The sequence below is a fragment of the Rhipicephalus microplus genome, chromosome 7 (genome assembly GCF_043290135.1).
Source record: "Rhipicephalus microplus isolate Deutch F79 chromosome 7, USDA_Rmic, whole genome shotgun sequence".
NCBI lineage: Eukaryota > Metazoa > Arthropoda > Arachnida > Ixodida > Ixodidae > Rhipicephalus > Rhipicephalus microplus.
In genome coordinates, this window is record NC_134706.1 from 85,984,146 (window position 1) to 86,007,203 (window position 23,058).

General features: G+C 47.4%; 3 protein-coding genes and 1 non-coding gene across 7 annotated transcripts in view; 3 read left to right on the plus strand and 1 right to left on the minus strand.

Annotated features, from left to right (window-relative positions):
* Positions 1–19, minus strand: part of LOC142767535 (zinc finger MYM-type protein 1-like) — a 2,759-nt gene extending 2,740 nt beyond the window's left edge. Inside the window, exon 1 of the mRNA XM_075869415.1 lies at positions 1–19. This exon is cut by the window's left edge and continues 2,740 nt beyond it. Within this exon, the coding sequence (XP_075725530.1) occupies positions 1–19 (19 nt within the window).
* LOC142767538 (uncharacterized) overlaps positions 1–19,245 on the plus strand; it is a 33,241-nt gene extending 13,996 nt beyond the window's left edge. Inside the window, exon 1 of the mRNA XM_075869418.1 lies at positions 1–19,245. This exon is cut by the window's left edge and continues 13,996 nt beyond it. The gene's annotated coding sequence lies outside the window, so the exon portion shown is untranslated.
* The window catches only part of snama (something that sticks like glue), a 154,488-nt gene that overhangs the window by 77,295 nt on the left and 54,135 nt on the right, over positions 1–23,058 (plus strand). The window lies entirely within an intron of this gene.
* LOC119180477 (U2 spliceosomal RNA) lies at positions 8,298–8,480 on the plus strand. The gene has a single exon (XR_005111057.2). It is a non-coding gene; the product is annotated as a U2 spliceosomal RNA (small nuclear RNA).

Below are 23,058 nucleotides of genomic sequence, written 5' to 3' on the forward strand. Positions count from 1 at the left end.
AAATCCTTGAGCCGTTCATTCACTATACATTCAGATGCCTTTTTAGCCATCAAGCAATGCAGCTATGCGGCCAGTCGCCTGAACACTTGCTGTCACCGAAGACACAATGTATGTGTATTGTCATGTAGCCAGGAACGATTCAGAGTTTTTCGGAAAGCTAGTTCTATTAGAGCGAACTTGTGCTCGGCAAAAGTGCAAAAAAATGATAAGGAACACAGGTGGTGAAGAAACAGCCCACCGGTCGACGACGGCGGAAAACGAATGTCCCTGCGCTTTTAGTGGAAGCGTTCTTATACCTTGCCGTATCCTCTCCACCAACATCGTTCACACAGATAACGCTGGTCTCACAAACGAGAAGGCATAGTTCGCGGCAATATACGTACATTCTCAGATTAAGGTTGGTGACGGCAAATGATCCACTGCGGTGGCATCATCGGCCTTGGTTATAAGAATTGTTGCTGATATTAAGGTGGATTTACAATTTCACAGCTCCGTTTTCTATCCATAAATGTATGTTAACTCGCGGTTAACCCAACTGCTCAAAACGTTGTTCAAGTAGAAAAACCTCAACTATCATGAAGCATGATTTTAAAAAGGAGAAATGGTAGTACGCAAAGCTAACCTCGCACATATTATTCCCAGTGGACAGTGCACTATAGTACGCACCACTATTTCTTCGTCAAGTAGTTTAAGTAAGTTGTCACAATTCAATTCATAACTCGACAAGTACTCGCGTAATTATCAAAATAACAATTAGACATAAGTAAGCAAGTTCGAACGACATCCAACTGCGCCATTTTCAACAACGCATTGATTGCGCTCTCATTTTTGCGGCCAATAAAAAAAGCCTGCGAAATCAGAAAATAACATATGACTGCGCGCCCCCCTGAGGAAGAAAAAAAAGAGCAGCAAGCAACCGCTTTGCCTCTTGTCCGCTGAAAACAGCAGCGTTCCGCATTTTGACAAGGGTGTTCAGGGCGCGCCAACATGCGTTGCAAGTTTGCAGGAATTCCTTTCGCTCAACTGTATGTCACTATAATTATTCATATCTAGCGGTCAACCGTTCCACTGATAACGCGACCGGAGCACTGTTCTGATTACGGCCTGACTCTGTAAGTTCAAAGCGGCGTGTTTCTTTGACCGGGGATTGGCACAAAGGGCCATGCACATTTTTTTTTTTTCTTTCTGCATCTATTTCTTGACGCTGGCTACCTCCCATTGAGCCTGTTTGAGGGTACTGCTTCCTGATGTACGCAGCAGTCTGGTTACGCGTCACTTTTCATATTTGGTGGGCTTTCTTTATCAACAGGAAAAAAAAAATGTGGATGCAATACGTTGTTGAAAATAGCGCAGTTAGATGTAATTTCAACATTCAATTACTTTATTTATTTATTCGTTTGTTTGACAGTAGATGATTGTCGTGGCGCAGGATACTAAAGGCGACGTTATAAGTCACCTTACTAGGCCTCTAGCACCACACAGTACATTCGTCACACAACGCAACTGCATTGGAATAAGAAATGCAAGAACATAACATTACGAAGAACTAGGCGATGGCTTCTACAAAAAAAAATTAAAAAATTAATTTGAAAATGTGTTTATAGCATACGAATCATTGCAAGCACATTTACAATAAAAAAGAGCAATAGTAGTGGAGACACCGGCGTTCCATAGGGGAACATACATACAAACTATCGTACATGAATAGCCTCATCAATGGCTACATATATAACACTTTATGCATACATATATGAGAAACTAAATGTGTAAGTATATTCTAAGCTTCAAGCTGTACAGTAATTGAACTAAACATGCCCTCCAATGAATATAATCAGGTGAGTACTTGCGGAATTATAAATACTTTGATTACTCATTAATTTATTCTCATGCATGAATGAATTATAAGTGGTTGCTCCAAATTACTAGGAACAATGTACACTAGGTTTGCTTCGCGTAACGGAGTTACTCATTTTTTTAATCGGGTTTTATGATAGTTGGGACAACCTGTATATTTTCCCGAGAATAACACCTTTATACTCTCAGCAGTTTGTGTCAACGTAGTGGTAATAATCCATGTGCAAAAGAATAACATAGGTAAAAAATACTCACACCTAGGCAGAAGTTCTATTGCGAAGACGTCCCTCGTCGTGGTGACAAACTCTGGAGAAGTGAGCTGGGATTTCAACTCGGGGTTTGCAGGAATGGAGTCATGTAGCGACTGGTTGTGGCCTGCCTCTAGGATATCTTGTTCGGTCCGGAGACTCAATATTCAATGCCTGTGGAGCTTCTGGGGTAGCTAAACAATTTAACTCGCGAATGTACGTCTCATTGACCACTCTCGTTCGGTTGACTGACCCTCGTTTCTCGCTTCTCTGGATCGACCCATAACCCCTAACATTGTAGTTTTATAACACCAAGACCACGCCTCCAAGGGCATGTACCAATAGGAATCCCTCCTTCCTGGGCTGTTGCACGGAAGCGAAAAGAGGACTATGGCGGCACCCTGTGAGAGGGCCTACTAAGTAACACACACAGGGCAACTGATTGGCTGCATCAACGATAACCAAATGTTTGTTCACAATCACGTGATCCACTCTGACTTATGAACTCTCCGGTATTCATCAAAACAAAAGCAGACACAATTGACCATTTGCGGAAATCAGCAAGCTGGCTTTCCTGCAAAGTTGTTTTCCAACCAAAAGGTCTCGTTCGCAAACTGCTTTTCTCACTCATTGTGCTTTTGCCTTCCCCCACTCCCTTCTTTACGAACGACAGGTGCCTCGCCCTCCATGCGATGTGAGGGTTCGTTAGAGGTGGGACAACCACACAGTAATTGTTGGGGGAAAAAGTCGTTTTGTCGCACTCGCGTGCCTTCACTAGAATAGGAGTGGTAAAAGCACAGTGGGCGAGAAAAGCAGACTGGGCACGATAGTTTTCTTTTTTTTTCCTTTTTGGTTAGAAAACAACCTTGCAGGAAAGCCGCCTTGCAGATTTCTGCAAATGGTCAATTTCTCGCGCCCTTACTCTGTCGGTGTTGAAGCGGTGTCGTCACGAAGGGCACTGCGCCGTGCTCCCTATAGGGCTGCAGAAATTACGTGCCTTTTCCTTTTCTTTCTAATCACACATTCATGTGATTGCTCTCGGCGAGTTAGAAAGCGGCATCATATACTTCACCACACGTGCAAATGGCCGCTGCTTCGCCGCGGCTTTAGCTATTGCCGCGATGGAGGGGGTTGCAGACTTTATACCTTAAAGCGACATCTCGCCACGAAAGCAAGATTGCATTTAATTGATCCCGCAGTTTTCTTTTGGGCGCAAAAAGAGGGGGGGGAGATAAATCGGCGCAATCCCTCCCCCCCACCTTTTTCAGAATACTTGAACTTCGCAGGTATGCACGTGCTCATAGTTACGCTCCCTTCGCGGGCGATGCAGCTGGGGAACTTCCCCGAGAGTCTGAGGCAACATAAAAACGACATGTGCAAGTTTCAGTGAAAAAGGAATACACTCGCTGAGCTGCCTGAGCACAGCGTGGTGAACGACAACCGCATCGAATTTGACAATTCCCGCGTGGTCTACTTAGAGGTCGATTACTATAAGCAGCTTTTTGTGGAATCCTGGCCCATCGAGGAGACAGCCGGTAACTTCAACCGGCCTACAGGTGCGCTGCCGATCGACAGTCTGCCTCAGCGGAATTTCGCAGACTCGCGATCCAACATTAGGTGCGAGTACATGGCAGGAAGAAGGGCCTTAAAGAGAATGCGAGATGCAAAACTTCGAATTTTTCTTGTAGCGCAAAAAAGTTTTTTTACTTGGTACTTTGATTGGCATACCCCAGTTTCAACTAAAGCCCACTAATACCTCTGTCACACGAGCACTACGGCTAACCACGGTTACAGGTATGCTAGCTACACGGCAGACATGTCCGCAGTTTGTCTCCTAACCATTGTTATCGTAGACGGGTGATTCCATGAGAGATCGACACGGATCTGAAAATTAGTATTTTCGATTTGATTGAATATTTTATATTTTATGCCCATCTCACCAAGCAGCCCGAAAAGGAACCTTGTTTTCTTTTTAAGCGCCTATATAACTTTAGGAGGCAAAAAATATAGAACATATTCAACACGGAGGGACTAGTTTCACAACTCGTCGTTCTCGAAAGTTCATGAAGATGTAACAGACAAATATTACCGTTACAAAGAAGAAATTTCGAGCATGAATTTCGTGTATGTAGAAATTTACTGAATAACAATAAAGTAACATTCTATGAAACTTGTAAAATGAAGCAAAGTACTTTCGCAAAATGTCTCACTATGCGACATTTTATGATAGTTGCTACATAACAGTTGCTACAAAGTTGATAAGACCCATCAACTCTGTCTTGAAAACAAATTTTGCTTCTTTCTCTATGCAACGGCAGCTGCGTTTCTGGTTATTGAGTTCCTCATGGTGGTGAAAACTATTTGTGCGAAGGTCAAAAAGTAAAAAAAAAATATTTTCAAAAATTTTATATGTAGCGTTGTGGGCGGCCTTCACGCTCCTGAGCGAGCAAGGCTGATTAATTTACTACTACTACACAATTTGCGCATCTACTTTGCTAGAAGAAGCACGCTGTTAGAATGGGCCTTTTCCGCGTAGATAGTCTGCCCATGCACGCTGGCGTCGGTGAGGCACGCGCCATGATTTTTGGTGGCCAACACGGGACGACAGGTGTGGACCAAGGAACATCTGGTGTTACAAACGTGCAAAATCCCCCCCCCCCCCCCATTAAAAGCGCTAATGTAGGCTTCCGCGATTGCCTACTGGCGCGCGGCGGGCCATTTCGGAGGCCAAGGGCCACCAGTTCTGATTTCGATGAGCTACGCCCGCGTTTTTGTATAGTATTTTTCTTTTTTTATTCAAACTTCCGGAAGTCCCTTACCCGTCATTGTTCTCTTCCAGTCCACACTGCAAAAATCTTGACGGCACGGGCGCTTCCCAGGCCCAAGTTTCTCGTACCTAAGCTTTCGCGCTATTTGTGCATCCCAAGGAATGCAGGGTGAGTACAAAACAAAGCAACCAGCTAGACACCGCGCCCTCGGGTCTGGTATGGGGGTTAAACTGGTCGGAGTGTTCTGCCGTTTCGCTCCGTTCGCTGTTCCATTGATGGAGGTCATCCTTGTGCGGCCGCATTCTTTCAGGGAAGTTCTTGGTTTCTCCAACGTACGAAGCGGGGCAGTCGGCACATGCTGTCGGGTACACTACGCTCTGCGCTTTTTTCGCAGGTGCGTGTTCTTTGGGCCAAAGGATGAACCTGCCCATGGCGGTGGATGGCATGTGGGAAACGTTGACCCCCGCCCTTCTATTGCTTTGCTGGCGCCCGCGATGCAGGGAATCAACAAACGTCGCCGTCGTGTCACGCTTTCTCCGTCTTTCCTCCAGAGAACTCTGCGAATAAACGCCTTTGTTTAGCCTTTGGTGCCGAGGTCACGGATTATATTCGCCCTTCCTTCCGCCGCTGCGTGGACGATTAGTCGTTGGACGATCGGCTATTTCGTTGGAGTTTTCTGTTCTTACTCAAAAAAGGTGCATTCGAACTTTTTTATTTTATTTTGTTTACGTACGTGGTTGGTTTCAGGGAAGCTTTCAGTAAGTGGTTTGGGAGGCTGGTGGGGTTCGCTGAAACTCATCTAACCCAGTGCTGCGGAGCACAAAACAAAGCTTAGCCGAAGGTCATGGGAAGGCACGGAGGTAGCGCAGCAAAATGAAAATAGAGGATCCTTTTCCCGATGCAAAAGCCATTGCGGCAACCCTTTCCTTCACCACCATCCCCACTTCCAGTCGTACATTACAACCTCGCCCCTCCCCCCTTCCAGGCGGTTTTACGGAAAAAAACATTGACAACCTTTCCAGGGGGCGCCAACCCGAGGACTCGGCTTGGCGCCCCCTCCCTAGTGGCGCCCGGGGCACTTGTACCCCCTTGCCCCCCCCTAGTTACGCCACTGGCTTGACGGCTCTGCCTCAATGCGTTCGTCATCCGAGCTGTCCATATCGGAACATTCGCTTCCGCTAGGCCACTCAAAAAGTATGGCCTGTATATCTTCGTCACTTAGTCCACGTCTGAAACAAAATAGTCTAAACGCAAGTTTCACGACATGTATTTTACCACATAACAGAGAAATGTTTGTCCATAGCCGGGCGGTTGCAACGCGGGCCTTGCTACCATGAGGAATTTCACATGCACTTCGCTGAACTCTCTAGGCCTGACGTCCACCTACGTGGACGCCGCCACAACACCGCCCGTTAAACAACCTTAGGAGCTCGCATTGCGACAAAACTTGCACAAAAACAAGATATGCCATTTATTTTTGGAATACCACCAAATAACAAAGAAATTCTTAGGAATTTAGGGTGAACTTTAAAAAAAAAAAGGCAGGCACCTACCTTGAGGAGCGATTTGTGGAGGACGCCATGTTCCTGTGCCTGTTTGACGGCGTTCCATGAAAGCTATTGCCATCTGGTGGTGTTTTTATGAAACGTCAAAGCAGCATCAATATTTGAACTCAGTTTTACGACGAAGCGCTCGCTAGAATGGACACACTTAGCTCTTGTGTTTTGTCCACATATGTGGACGTTGGAATACAAAGGGCTTGGGATACAAAAGGCCTTGGCCTTTATGTCGCTTTTGTTTTTGAGCAGGGTACCCAATGTGCTCCTTGGTATGCGTAACTCATCCGCGACGCTCGACTTCTTCTCGCCATTCTCGATGCGCTGTATTGCTTCCAGTTTTGCAGCAAAAGTCAGGGTCTTCCATTTCTTCGCGTTTGCAGCCATCACTACACACACCACAGCGCGCGACAGGCCCAACTCCGAACGCACGAACACTGCGAGCACAACGACCGATGCCTGCCGATGCAACGCCTCCTCTAGAAAGATGCCTGAGGAATGGCTCGCGCTCCCAGCGGAGTTGGCCTGCCTTCAGTTTTAAACAAGTTCCGCGCGGTGGTGCTCGCGACCAACACTATCATCACGGCGGCGGGCGGTGCCAGCTAAGCGTTTTTCATCTGCGGCACACAGGGGCGCGTCAGTCGAGAGTTGTTCGAGACCTGCAACTTTGCACCACTGTTTCGGAGGCTATGCAAAGTGTTGCGTTGTTGCACCGTCTGCCACAGGTGACGCTAGCGACCGAGAACATTTTCAAACTGCAGGAGAGAAAGGGTGTGGCAGCTGTTTTTTTTTTCTCATGCGGCAGGCATCTTCCTAGAGAAGGTGTTGGTACGGGGAAGCTGTTCCGGTACGGCACGGGCACGCCGTAAGTTTGACGACAGTCTCACGCAGTGAAGATTGGGAAGCTGAACGAAGGAACGAGACAACTAAAGCCACTAAGCTTTGCTTACTGGAACGAATTTGAACAAACCTGTTGTGGGTGACTACTGGCGGTGAACGGTCGTTGGGTGGATAAGCAGCGCAGAACATGGCAACGCCTAAAGGGGAGTGCAGCAAAAGCAGCAGCAGCGGGAACAGTGGCGTCGTAGTGACCGATGTACCGCCCAACGAAAGTGAGACACTGGAGGGTCGAGCTACGGCCATACAGGACAAACTGGACAACACTTGCTTGGATAATGCTCCTTGATGAGCAAATCCGCGACCTCAAACGCCTGTACATGCGTGCCCAGAAGAACAACAAGTATGCTTTTCGCTACCACATCTGCATGAAAGTGTCCATTGCAAGCAGCATATATATGACGTACTACCACTACATCCAACACCAAAGTGGCTAAGCTGGAGCGCATCACCACACAATTGGAAGAGGCGCGTTCAACAGCCAGTGACACCTAGGATGGCGACAAAGTGTAGCTTTGGCGTGTGGCATTTTTTAAAGTTTCCATTATTGATGTCCCGTGTTGCTGAGCAGTGCTTCGCTGGCAAGCGTTGTGCAGATTTCCTGAACGGTAGTTGTTCGTGAGTGTCTTGTGCAGTGTCGATTCCTTTTTCTTTTTTAACGTTTCTGCAAGAGAGCAAAGTCCAAAAAACTTCTTCGGCAACGACGCCACCTGCCTGCTTAAGACACCCGGCGACTTGAAAGGTTAAGCGCACGTGTCGGTGTCGAGGCTGCGTCTATGCATGGTTTTCTCTCGAAGCCTGCTTTATCATGAACTAAGACAGACCTCCTTATGAACGGCAGTGTTTGTGCCACGAGAAGGAGAATCCAGACGAAGCTGTGTAAGCCATCCGAACAACACGCCACTCACCTGGGCATAGCGAAGCTGTGTGGTAAAACAGTGACAAAAATCCATCTGATTTTGTATGATTGTCCCTTTTATTCTGGCTGTGTAATAAGTGAGATTTAATATGTACTTATCAGCCTAATATCTGATAGAGATCCTATTTGCATCCAAGATAAACAGATTTTTGTAATGAGGTTGAATGCTTGAAGCTTGCTTCACCTGCGTCAAGGGTTGGCCCAGTATTGCACTTGAGGCTGACTCAGTTTCTCACTTGTCCCTTTAATAGGGAGGCAGTCGTAGAGCCAATTCTAAGGGCTGACGCATTGGCCCCCTGAAACGCAGTAGGAAAGCGCGGACAATTCAGTGTGGTTTTTTTGGTGTGCCAGTGAATGCTGGCTGCAGTCCAGACATTGAGTCGGGGCCAAGAGTTGATAACCAAACAAAATATATTCTCAGATAAGGCAAAACAAACAACATGCAAACGTGCACAAGTTTCAGTTACCAAATACGAATACTACTCGCAAGATACTCTGATACATTCAAAACAACGGGCGCAAGTAAGTCATGCTGCAACGCAATCTCGTGCATGAAATATTCAGGAACACTCCAAGACTAGAATGTTCATCAAACGTATTCAGTCCAAAGTTCTTGGAACCAACGTTGAATGCTTTTCTTCCAGGAAACACTCGCATAATGTCCAGTGCTGGTTGTCGTCCTGCTGTGTCCAAGGTTTCTTTTACAGGAAGCACTCCTCAAAACTTTCCCACTCATGGCTTAGTCATTTGATTCTTCCAGACCGACTGACCGTCCTTGAATAACAAAACTTCCTCCCCGGCAACACCGTTGGCCACTCATGCACTGTCACAGTAGGACGGGCTTTCCCCGTCGGCGGAATCACGAACTGATTTCATCCTCTCCTGCAACTCCCTCCGATGCTTGCTTGTAGCCGCTGGGTTCTTAAACCGTCCAGGCTTTTCGTCGGAGCACAGCAAAGCCAAAGCTGGCAAAAGGGCGAGATTTTTCTTGTAGTTTCTATGCTCTGTAACACAACCCGACAGTGTAACCTTTTCTTTCTAGAGGGTTCTAAAGTTTGTTAAGAAATTAAAGGGGTAGAGGTACATTCGGTAGGTTTTCACGAAGCGATTCGTAACAGGTTTTCAGGGCCACCAGCCAGCGCCTAGACACCCCGCGGCACAGTCGATCTCGATCACGCGGGGGACCGTGGCACCAACTTCCTGGGTGGACACATTGTATCCAACTGATTGGGACCAGTACCGTGTTGTCAGAAAGCTTAACATTGTGGGGTCTCGGCGAGGCGAACGAGCGCATAGCCACGCCACGCTCTTGGAGTGAACGGACACAGCAGACGCGGTCAGTACAAAGCACACAAGATACATACATTTATTAACTAATTTAGACGACGATATCGTCCGCCGAATGATACACCAATTTCAACCAACACGCTACCATACAAACAACATAACGCAGTGACACACTAAACACACAATAACATGATAAACACACACTAACACACCCAACACACTAACACATACCCAGGGCGGCGTCGCCAACGCCCGACTTTCCACGCGGGACCCCGGCGCGAAGCCCACGGTGCCGAGCACCGGGGACCCGCACTACAGACAACCGTTTGCGGCAGCCGCCACGCGCAGAAGAGGCTCGCTCAACGCCTTCCCACCGCCAAGGCCTGCCTTCCGCCAGGGGCCACCGCCGGCGCTACCACTCTACCAACAGTGGTACTCAAAGCGAACACAACGCCATCTATCGCCCGGCGGTGGTCACCACTGAAACAAAGCCTTGGGGCGAGACACGTGCGCCACGCGGCGCAGACAACTTTACACACCCCCACAACATGTAGGGGAGCGCCGCACGGGACCCACTGTACTCCATTTTCGTTGGCACAACAGCTGTCAGGCCTCCCCAGTTGTCCAAGCCAAATACATTTCTCCCTGGGTATGTTGCTTTTCTTGTCATCACCGCGGCAAAGAAGGTCAGGTCGACCGTAGCAATAGCTCCACACAGCGCGGCGTTGCCATACATACCCATGTGCCTTTCTATCTTGGTGGCAAACGCATCGATCGCGACCCTTGTCGCCACGTGCGTCATCTTTCTCATTTTGTCACCATTGACGATGACTTCACTTAACAGCATACATCTTAAGAACGCTGCTTCATCACGTTGCGTACCGGCGGATGATCTGACCGCCTCGACAAGCTGCGACACAGTCTTAGTATCCAGCATAGCCGGGAACTCAAACAAAGCGACTGGCTTGGAAGTCCCCTATAGGCTTGCTGAGCACGACAGCCATGGCGCGATATCTGTCGGTCACCTAAACCCCAAACACACCTGCCCTCAACTGTCGGTCATTACGCACATTGCATATGGGGCCAGCTTCTGTCCAAGAGGTCTGGTTGAGGTAGAGTGGATCTTCGCCGTTAGGCCACGACAACACTATCGGTATAAGTGGGTCCGCCCAGCTCCAGGATGTGATGTCGCTGGGTGTCTTGGCCACGGTCTTGTACACCATTTTGTCAAGACACGGCGGATTCACACCGTTCATTTCCATTACTTGTGGGAGACTTTGCTCTCGGTACGCTTGGGCAACTTGTAGTGGAAGGGACTTGTTTCGTCTACTTTTTCTTCGTTCTGTGACATCCTTCAGGTTAAGGGTGTGTGGTTTCTTGTGGAGGTGTGCGCTTTCTTGAGCACTCGTTTGTGATACAGTTGCAGTTCACCACTTGCACGTACTCAACGCAGTGGCTCATTGGTCGACACTCGGGACGCGCTGAATTGCCAAAAAAAAAATACACGCGGAGGCACAGGTAGGACACACACGATGTTCTCTGGTCAGATGTTGCTTTTAGCATTGTTGCCCCATTCGTTTCTATTTCTATCGTTCACCTCTATCTCCCACTTCTTATTTCTGTTCTGCTAACCCGCTTATGGGGCTCAACTCGGGAAAAACCGCATCTACTTATTGAGGACAAATTTCTTGAGATCTCTTTTGTTCTACAGGTAAAAATTGAGCCATGTACAAAAAATACCTGTATAGATTTTAACCGCTAAAGTACTCTCAGCATACAAGTTAGCATGAACACGCACAGCGTGCAACATCACTTATGGTGACGTGGTCTTTCTTCAGCGTTGCAAACGTTTCTATACATGTAAATTTCTGATGACTTCTGACTGATTGTGGGAGTTGTGCCTGACTCGCGTGTAGAACAAGTGCTCGTGTTAAAGCTCAAAAACTTTGTATGTGGAATATTCACCATGCTTGTTCAGTTGGCAGTCCTTGGTGTAAGTATGTCTCAAATGCAATGCCTCCAGAAGCACTGACATGCATACAATATATGTATGTCAGTGCTTTTTTTCTTTTAAATCTCGGCAACGGGGGTTGTCTGGCCAAAGTACGTACAAGGGCATGCTCAGTGTTCGGAAGCGTCCTCTACTACGGAACTCAGAGAAGAGTCCCCGTGCCGAGAGCTTACTAATGAGAAGGCAGTAGGACCATGTGAGTCGCCTGTGTGGTGTGTTGATGCCCTCTCCTTCTTCGCCCGCTTGAAACGGTGGTCATTCCCTGGTGTACGGTGAAACAACGCCAGCTTCCCTGGAGACACAAGATTGTTAGTAGATTAAAATCGTTGGCTGAAAAGCCAAGATCTTTTAAGGTGTCCAGACTCTCTTTGGCCCATATCCCCCTATACGATAATGTTATCTTAGAAACGATTGGTGGTACATCCCTTGAGACGAGAGCGCACAACTCCTGATGCATGTACTTGGTCGCTTTAACGGCGTGGGCATCTGACAGCTTTATCCTTCCTCCAACCACCTGCGCGTCTAAGACGGGGGCTTGGCCGTCTCTCTCTTCAACACGAGGTCGGGGATTTCCCCCGAGCTCGTCTTGTAGTGGGTTCGTAGTGGGGTTCCTCTAAGACAGAAAACCGCAACTCTGCATAGCGTTTGGCAACATATTTCACCAGCGCATCATGCCGTTGGATTCTGGTGTGATGTGTGCGATGGTATTTCTGCAATATGTGTTCAAGAGTTTCTTCTTGGGCGCACCATGCTCTGCATAGCTTAGTTACGCCCTGGCCTCGCTTAAGCCTCACCAAAGTAGGCACCGTGTTGAATCGGACTCTAACCGCATTAAAAAATTCCCTACCAGAAAGGAACCTAGTTCCTTCTGTCACCCACGCTGATGCTCCAGGAGCATTCACCAGTTATTTTAGAGCAGCGCCATCTGTGCTGCTAAGGAAGTATGTAGTCTAAAATTTTTTATTCGCTTTCTTGGAGCCTATTATAATTCCTTTGTATTGCAGCATGGCCTCTGACTGCCGCACAAGATCTTGGACATAAGTCATCTTGTGGGCCTTTTTGCAAGCTCTATACTGAGAAGCTGCTAGGGCATTTAATCGGCGTAAGCGTAGGTATTGAATGACAGTCCGTAAGCATGGAATACCCAGTCCGCCATGTGGGACCCTTGCATAAATGCTCCAAGTGGAACAACTTTCGTGCTTTGTCGCGAATTTCCTCTTTTCACAAGGCTCTTCTTGTCACCATTGAGGGACTTCAGTGCCACTGGATGCTCATCTAGTCCTTCGTATGGGTTCGAGGTCTTTTGTTCCGAGTCGTGCCAATGTCGCACACTGGGTGGTTCAGAAAGCAAGGGATATTATTTGGCACCTTGGCGTCACATTTGCCATAGTTAACGCAACGGAAATGAAAACCAGGTGGTAATGACCTCTGGTTGAATGAGCAACTAAACAGGCTAAGTACAAACCTCTCCCAAGAATGAAGCCAACAAAATGACATGCACCAATTTTTTGTGAAGTGGCTGTTCAACATTTTCTAAGTTTTTTATTTGGGGTACTAAGGGCATAGACCCCTAGCTTTGCCCTTTTTGATGACTGGTCGTCATGACCTTTAGATAACCAGCTGAGCTCGTGGAACCTTGCGAGACTGAAGTTTTGCACGACGCCTTTGTGTGTCAGAGTTCCAATATGCAAGCATGAAGCAGTAGGTGTTGTGCTCATTGCAATGTCAAGTTTTTTCAATGTGTCGAAAGCACCTGTGTGCGAGAACGTTTGCTGAACCTCGAAATGAACACACTTCATAAATAGTTGTGCAGCAGAAGGAAGGTGGTAAACCAAACAAATGTACACCTGTACGTGTCAGCAGTACATGCTTCTTTCTGGAAATCGGACAAAGAAATAAGCAAGACAAAATAGAAAAGACAGATATTGTGTCGAATAAGCAAGGGTTCTTCTTGAGGACGTAAGGAAATGTTTATACTAGTAAGGTGCACAAGAGAGCTATCACAAGCTAAGGAATAAAAAAAAAAAAAACATAACACCATCTCCCCCCTGAAAGAGGACCTTGAGTTCTGGGTCTCCACAACACGCTGGAGAAATTGATAGAGGCACAGACCATAGCGCAATATGAGCACCTTTCCAAAAGCATAACGGGCAGACACATACTAGAGAGTTCAGGAATTAGATATCACGCTCAGCATGGTGTCAAACTCGGCGTACCAAGCAACGTAAGCTATAGGCTGGTCACCCTTCCTTTGCTGAAGAACATGCGCCGCGAATACCAAAGGGGTAGACTGGAAAAGAGAGCACAGGACACAGAGAGGATGTGTGGCAAATGTAGAGGAGCAGTGTTCGTGGACGCGGCCAGGTACGCGCATAGGCGTGGCTTCGTGGCTGCTGTAATAGATACCAGAACGTTTGCAAGACTAGCTTATGGTATGCACGGAGCGCGTGGAGACAGCAGAGGAATGGCTATCGCGCTCGCAGTGGCCATCACCACAGCCTAAGGGGTTATCAGCGGCTCTCAAACAACAGTCCGCAACTTCGCCAACCGCCGTGTCTCCCGACGCATTACGAATTTTACTTGCGGGCAAAATTGAAAATAGGGGTGCTTACGTATTATGGGCACCCGCCCACATTTCCTCGCTCGCCGGCAAGGAGGCGGCGCACGGGGCGGCTTGAGGGCTTATGGACCGAGCCACCACCATCGCCACAGCCGCGACGTCGGGTGAGGAGTGGGAGTGGGAGGATCGCCTCACCAGTTTTGAGGATATTACCCAGCATTACAGATTGGCCAGGTGTAAACTTCCTCTACCACACCAAAAACTGTACAAAAGGCAGGCGGTCACGTGGCGACAGCTGCAGACCAGGACGTTTCCAAACCCGGTGATCTTGAATCTTTGTTACCCAGAGCTTTATGCGTCGCGCTGCGAGTTTTGTGAGGCCAGGGCAATCCTGGAACCCTGCTATGGGAGTGTGTAGAGGTGGGGCTCCAGACTGGGACGCAACCTCGAACCAAACACGCTGGGAGAGTGCTTTGCTCAGCCATTCACTCGAAGACCAACTGTGGGCATCCAGTGGGCTGAGGCCACCGCCAGAGCTCAAGGGCTTGTAACCGATACCTAGGCGGGCATATCTGCCCAGATCCCTTAATAACTCGCCAGACTTTTTTAAAATTAAATTGCGTTTCGTTCTGAATAATAGACTGATGGCTTAACACGTCAGGAAACATAAGTGGGGTTACACTTCATCACCAGCACAGAAGGGTTTAAGCATTACACCTTTGGCATCTTATGCAAGCCCTTGGTGCATTTATCACACTGACATTGCCTCACACGGATGTGTATTTGTCGAATAGAGCGTCTCAAAGCTGATGAATCTCAGAGAGAGTGGCTGGAGGAAGATGTTCATTTACCTTCCATTATCAGACATGCATGTATGTTTGTATATGTTTAGCTGGTAGTGTAAAGCAAAAAAAAAAAAAAAATCAACTCATCAGTACGGAAACTTAATACAGTCGCCGACCATTTATTCGGAGTCGACGGGAACCGCCAAAAAGTCCGAATAATCAAGAGTCCGAAACAACGGATTCACTAAAGAAAAGCACTTTTATAGGCCCTATCGCCCGAAAAAACTGCCATGTCTGCACACACGCACGCTTCCGAGATGGTTTGCTTGGAAATCAGAAAATTCTCAAGCCACTTCAGACTGAGGTCGGCCGCCTTCTACCTGGCGAATTGTCTCCGCTTTCTTCGTCATCGTGAGCGTCTTGTAGCTCCCACGTTGGCCGCGCTTATTCACTCCCGAGGGTGCAGCAACGGGTGGTGTCGGAGCCATTTCAGCACGCCACGGAACACTCAGGAGAGCGAGAACACAGAACAAGACGAATCAGGCCTAGCTGCAGAAGCAGCTGGCTGACACTGCTGACACACGCCAAACGCCACAGCGAGCGGACTCTGTAGGTGGCTTGGCTTGGCCGCTCGACAGGCTAAAAAATAAAAAGCGTCGGCACACATAGCCTTCGAGATTGGCACTGGCAATTTCTGCGTGCATTTTGACACTAACCCGACATCCATCTATAGCTAGTGCAGCATATCAGTGCTGGCAACCTGAATAACGTATTGTTAATGTCGCTGTCAGCGTGTAATGGCGTACAGCGACGCATCCGGTCAGTCAAACGGAGTACGAATAATCGAATGGCGCACAGTGGGGCGTCCGAATTTTCGGTGGTGAGTTTATATTAGGATCAATGGGGAGAGTTGCGGTGGCATGAAGATGTCCGAATAAACGGGCATGTCCGAATTTTCGGCGTCTGAGTAAACGATCGGCGACTGTAGTGTTGGCATTTGCTTGAATTTGTCATGACAAAAGTGCATGTGACCATTACAAATTAAATCGAGCATGCACAGTTAGTGCTTTGTTGTGTGGCACCTTACTGAATTGTTCCTACAACTGTTTTTTTTCTTGTATTAACATAGTTTCAATTCAGCCTGGGGCGTACCTGTAGCAAAATAGCGTGCGTAATCTCGAATCCAAGAACAAATGCAGTGGCGTTTGCTAGCCGTGTCATGCCTCTTGTCAATGGAAGACCGATTTGATTTGTAAAGAAGCATTTGGAAGTATGTGTGCGAGTGGTAATAGTGATTTCAGAAGTAAATGCTTCACTGAAAATAGTGGTCCTTCCTGTTGCCACATGCGAAGTGCCTGTTGCGAAGGGGGCTGTACATTGCGTCGGCTTACTTTTTCCAGCAACTAATGGCACTGCAATTTTTTTCCTTGACTGAGTCTGGGTTCCGCATGTGACACTACTCTGGCAGGGCATGCTTTCCAGTATTTCTGGGCAAAACATAGGCAACTGCACTGCCCAAATCAGTTGTTGGCAAAATTAACAAACAAGTTGTCTGGGTGAAGCTTCAGTGCTAGTGAACTTCAAGCCACACTTTTTGAAGAGCCTTCTATACTGGTCTTCATAATGGCTTGGCCTTATGGGTACAAGAGACGGGACATGGATAATACACATCTTCTCAAGTAGCTCTCTTCTACCATTCTTGGCCTACATTAGCCTTGTGGTGTCTTAGAATATGCCACTATCGGAACAACTGTACACAGTTCTTCTACCATTCTTGGCCTACATTAGCCTTGTGGTGTCTTAGAATATGCCACTATCGGAACAACTGTATACAGTTCAAGCTGTCATACTCTGATCGTGTGGGCATTAACTGCACACATAACAGTGAGCTTACCAGTGTAGTCTAATAAATAACTGAAGTAACATGCCAATACAATGCCAGTGTGCCCGGAATGCGTCATTGTCAATGTTAAAATTGCCACAAAAGTCTGCGGGGACGATCTGCTGAGAGGTCGCTCATGGGCGTGACACCAACCCTCTCTAAAAAAAAAAAAAATTAGTTGCCGCCCCCTCTTGTGGGCTCGCGTAACCATGCTCCTGTCTGCTGTAACCACTGTTGCCTCCTTAGCGCCAACTCTTGCTCAATGGTTTTTGATGGGCCCCTAAACAATCTCCGATAATTTAACATTTAAAGTAAATGTGCTCATCAAGTTTAAGGCAGCCACAATCGGCAGTGCCATATGCAGCAGCGCTATGAGCCCTGAGCACGCCACAAATTCCAAAAAACAATCCCTTCTATCTGCTGGGCCTTTTGGCCATTCATCCCCTCAGTGTTTGCCGTGATGTCAGCATTGTCGTCTGCTTGTGATTCGCAATGCCTGTTTGTCCGCTTGCAGGTATGTCCACTCCCCTCTCACCGTGAGCACTGAAACAGGAAGGGTAGACGAGACTGCGATGGGAGCATAGCAAAGAAAGAGTGGAATGAGCAAGAGCCTCTTTCGCATTGTCTAAAGTGTGTAACTCCACTATTTGCCTTTTCCATTTTCCTGTGCTGCCCCTTAGCGTTTTGGTAGGGTTTCGCTAGGCCAGGAGAACTGGCATTGCTAGAACGAAGGCTTCCAAGACAGGAGGCGTTTTATTACTTTTCCGCTAGTGAACGGTGTGTGCGCCGTGGCACCACGGAAAAAATAGATTAGGGCCGTTCAGAAAATTTCATATGGCTGTGGGGTCGGTTGAATACTCGTGCGCAAGTGCATCACTACTAAATTTTGACTGCTGGCTGGTTTTGGGGTTCGGTCTAAGGGCGTAATTCGGTCTAGGGGCCCTTTACGCCAACTATAGCTGGTTACAACTTTAGAAGTAAGCAGCATTTTCTCCTCAAGGGCGGATGCACACTAGCCCTCATTATTGGGTGTGTACTCCAGACTGATGTCATGAGCTGGACGGCCGTTCACATTGCGTGCAGGGAATGTTGCTGAAAGTAAGAGCGGGACTATTTCTTTAGTTGCCGAGGTGATCAGCTGGCACACTTTGATCATCTGGACGGGGCCTCCCCCGATTTCTTAAGTTGTGTCAGACTATACGACGGTCACAGACTGGATTCTAAGAGAAGGCAAGCAGGTGAAGGGGAGACAGAAAGTTGGGTGGGCAGATGAGATTAGAAGCTTTTGGGTGAAAAGTGGCAGCAGCAAGCACAGGACCAAGTTTACTGGCAGAACATGGGAGAGGCCTTTGTCCTGCAGTGGGCGTAGTCAGGCTTATGATTATATGACACGAAGGCTCCATGAGGTGAATACATTATTACAGGGTGTATTATAGCCCCCTCTCACCTCCAGCCTGTAGAGGCACACAAGATGCACACTCATGCAGTTTTGTGAGTCCTAATGCCTGTGGGTACTCCGCTGTGGTGGTATTGTCCTCCATAAATGTCATAATAATTACAATGCCATTGTTTGCATAAAGCTTTTAGTGCGGGTACGCCTCATGCAGTTGCTGTGTCATCACAGCTACAGCTAACTTGTCTTGTGTCACTGTTCTTGTGTCACACGTTTTTTGTGTGAGTGTCATTCACTTGTGATGCTGCCTGTGGCAGTTGGTTTGAACCTTCGAATGTGAAGGTCAACAAGGTACCTGAAGAATACTCACTTATTCGCTGCAGGGATGTGCCATTGGTGCCATCTATATACATTTTTTTTTCTTTATCCTTCACTCTGCTGTGATATTTTTGTTAGACATACAAACATTGTTTTTGTTTGGTTGATGCTGTGTCGCCCCCTCTTTTTTAACCTTTACTTTGTCTTTCGAATAGTTGCCAAACTTACCTAGTGAGAAGAATGTTTCGGGGGCACCTGGGTGCAAGGACTCTGTAGTGAGCAGTTTACTGGATTTGCGATAGCGTGGGCCACCTTTACGTTCTTCAGTCGAAGCTCACGATTATTAAAGCTTGACCCTAATATACTGATGGCAGTGTCCATTGTTTGCAAAAAAGAAGTCACCTTTTTAATTAGATCTTAATGTGTAGCTCTGCGAACTGGAAGCTTGCAAAACCATTGGATGAAAATTGCATAAGGCGTCACTTGCTTTCGTAAATCCAGCTAGCTCAGTTACGCTTGTCATACTTTCAGTTCTTTTTCTCCGTAGCGGTTATGGCAGTAAATCGAGTCAGTAAGTTGTGAACCTTCTGGCGTTAATTACATTTGATTTTTCTCACATGATCAGTGATATATTTCTCCCTCATATATATGCATTTTTATACTGTTTATATTTGTACAGCTACGTTGAATTTGTGGCTGCAGTGCTTGCTTCTTTCTCTTGGTCCATTGCATTATTTTTGTTTCAATAAAGAAATGTCTTTGGTGAATCAGTGGCAGCTTGTCACTTCTTACCCTTAATAAGGGGATGGATTGCAGCATTTTACGCTGTTTCTCAATAAGGCAGGGGATTTGTCTGGTGATAAGGCTATGGCACTTTGCGATACCATTCTGAACAATGCATTGAGCGGAAAGTTGTGGGGGGAGTATTTCACCTTCCTTATTAGACTTGGAAATCGTAACTTAAATACTTGTTGGCTTGATGTGTTGTGAGGGATAATGTGATTACTAATGGCAGAACCACAATTGAAAGAGTTTACAAGTGTGTACAGTACTGCATTGCACAGGCCCTTTACCACAGGCAATAGTTGTGTGGGCAACCAATATCCAAATTGGTTAACGTCTTTAGAAGTACGTGTGGGAGAACCTTCGGACTGGCATTCGTCATGTACGTGGAGGTGTGGCAATGCGTGTTTGGTAACAAACATCATTTGGACAGCAGTGCCCTAGCTGTGGCTGCTGGTGGCATCTTTGTGAGAAATACACATAGACAAAAGGCTGTTATGACATTGTTGCACACAACTTTAGATTGACGATAGTCTCACTTCAACTGCAAGAGATATGACTTCGTTTGGCAGTTCTTTGCTGCTTCCAAGAATCAAGTTGTATGCGGTGGTATGGAGTGACTGCTTTGCTAATTCCATTTCCCAATGCACTTATGCACATTAAGTCAATGTCATCAGTGTTATTCAGGTTGTGTGCTTCTCAGCATTACACTGAAAGCTTACTCATAGGTAAAGCAGCACACTGGCTGTAACGCATCGACTGCAACCATTCATACCCTGTAGTTGCTGTACTCAGTGACAACTGCTCGTGACTGTGCTGTGGTAGCTACAGAACCAAAGCGCATGCCTGCAACTGTGCCAAGAACTAGTACTTTAGTTTACTGATAATTTTCTTGCCTTGCTGGAACAAATGCCGCTTTATTTATCGTAGGAAAAATGCAGGTACCGTCCCCTTTGCAAGAACACCTTCCTTTTCTTTCCATGTCTTAGATAGCGCCACCTTTTCAGCACGCCAGTTTTTCAAAATAAACTTGGTGCCTGCGGCTTAGTGTGCGCCCGCAAATGTGCTGTTTAGTTCTGCAAGGAGAATGTATTTGTAATGTCACACTAATCATAACAGAGTTCTTTCGGGGGGGGGGGGGGGGGGGGGGGGCTTAGCCAATTACTGTGTTCCCTCTTGGGTGTGCAAGGAGGGAGGGGGTGGGGGTTGCGCTAGGCTCCTTCCGTGCCCGCCCCTTACAAACATTGTTTAACCAAATTAATTGAAGCCCTTCACCTGAAAGGATGTCATAGCTGCTGTGTTTGGTACAATTGCCACATTTCAGCCTTCAGGTAGGCAGTTGGGGCTTGTGGGGTCCGAGGAGTGGCGAGCACCACACCCTTGGAGTGAACGGACACAGTATTTTTATTTATCTTGTAATACCCTCCTGACCAATGGCATTATGAACGTCTTCTGGTTGCGGCCAGCACTCATGAGGGTGCCGGACTGCAGGCAATCGCGCAGGTTCCAAGGCATGTCCATCGCCTGATGTCTCAATCACACTCCTGGCCAGTGGCACTGACAATGTGCAGAAGACAGCCAGCCGCGGACCACATCACTCTCGCTGGGTACATTCTAAACACTCGAAAGAAGAATTCAATAGGGCAAAAGGAAGGGAGCTTCGGGCCCCTTGCCCACATAGTACGATGGTCAGTACGGCTAGCTAATATCGGCGGTGGCCGAGACGCCCAGCTCAAAAATGAAATAAAAGTGACTTTTCCTAACTCGTGCATCGCAGGATTTAAAAAAAAAAAGGGAGGGAAGCAGAATGCAACACCTCAAGGCCACTCTCTTTCTGGTTGTGCCACTTGCATCAGGCGGCTGCGCAGATCCTTAGGCCTAAATAAGTCGCTTGACAACAACGGCCTCCATCCAGCACCCAGCCTAGGCATAGAACAGGCAGCCGCAAAGAGACATCCACTCTGTAAGGTGGCCCTACTTACTCACCGCCCACAGCAGCTTACAGAGTGATCAGCGTCCACTGTCCCAGTTGGTGTCACGGTGGCACGGCGTCGAGCCGCAAGACAAGACAGCAACGACGCCAGGCTCCCTAAGCCCAAAGAGATAGAAGCTATTCACAAAAAAATTGAACCACCTATAAGCTTCCGTACTCGTTCGCTTCGGGCTTGGCCTACAATGCACATGCTCTAAGCTTCGCTCACCCCAGTATGCATACCATATGGCTCTCGGGCTCTCGTTACTCAACGTTCTTGAAAACTAACAAAAAAGAAGCACTTGTGAGCAGAAAAAAAAAAATAAAAACTCAACGTGCCGACAACTTCAAACACGTCACAAAAAAAAAAAAAACGATCTCCTCGCTAGCAAATAACTGTCGACGCTAGCAATGGAGTCCCCCTAGGCACCCCAGGCCTACTCTTCCCCGGCTCAACCAAAAGCTTGTACCAAACCGCGAAAACAGTCGGCCGATGTTCCAAGAGCTCCACGTTGGGCAGCCAGTGTGTGGTCTCGATGTGGAGAGCGCCACCACACTCTTGGAGTGAATGGACACAGTAGACACGGTCGGAACAAACCAAACAACTCATTTAACTGCTTTTCGAACGACGATATCGTCAGCCCAATAATTATAACATCAATTGGGATCCTCACGATAAACAACCTAACACAGTATTGCACAACACTCAACAACGTAACAAACAAGGTGGTGTCGCTAACGCCTGACTCACTACAAGGGCCCCTTGGCAGACAGCCTGCAATCCCGTGCACCGGGGTCCAACAGCGAGACAACCGTTCGTACCAAATGCCACCAGCCAAAGAGACACTCTCGATTCCCTTGTGCCGCCAGGGGTCACCGCCAGCGCTACCGATCTAACTATGATGATAATAGTGGAGATCAACGTTTGCGAACACAACACCACCTACCGCTCAATAGTTGTGACCCCGAGTTACGGCTTCTGCGCGAGACGCGTGCGCCATGTGGCGTGAACAACTTCACAAGGGGTGTCAGCACCCCTACAGGCTTCTTTCTAGCGCCTGGGTTTAGCCTGAACACGCAAAAGCCTTCTGCTTGTGACACTTCTATGGAAATTACTTGTATCATTGCGCTTCTTTACGCACTCTTGAATTCTTGTGTCCCAACTCGAGAGCGTTCTCTTGGATTCGGATCTGGAGTTCGTACATAGACCACTTGGTTACACAATCCCTTTCTCTTACATGTTAAGGAAAAGTGCTTTGTTATTACTTGAACACTGATTCTTAAGTAAAGCTCACAAGTTCTTTTTTTGAAGCTTTGCACTCGGCATTGAGAAATACAGCTCCTATGGCAAATAGCGCAAGGCTGTGTTTGCTTTTGCAGTGTACGTTTGGCATCCCCTGCCTGAATGCTTGCCATGAAGGCACTGTTAGAGACAAGGTCATGGGCTTATTTCAATGCACATGTACTTGTCTATAACCCCCGCTGATCAAAATATATCATGAGTCTTGTCGTGGCATCTTTTGATGTCGCTCGGAGGCCCTACGAATCTTGATTTTCACGAGCTACTCCGCATTGCTTGCAAAATGTTATGCGTAAGAGTACTGGCACACCCAAGGGGTTCTGTGTTTTTACAATTGATTCATGGTCACACTGCCACGAGGTGTATTTGGAACAGAATGAATTTTCTGTTCTGTGAATGGTGTTGGTATACTGCAGTAGAGGTACCAAATATATTCCACACGAGCGATGTAATGCGGCATGCAACTGGAAAACGTGATAGTAGGGACACCATACAACAGAAATTTTTAATCCTGGGGCAAAGCAG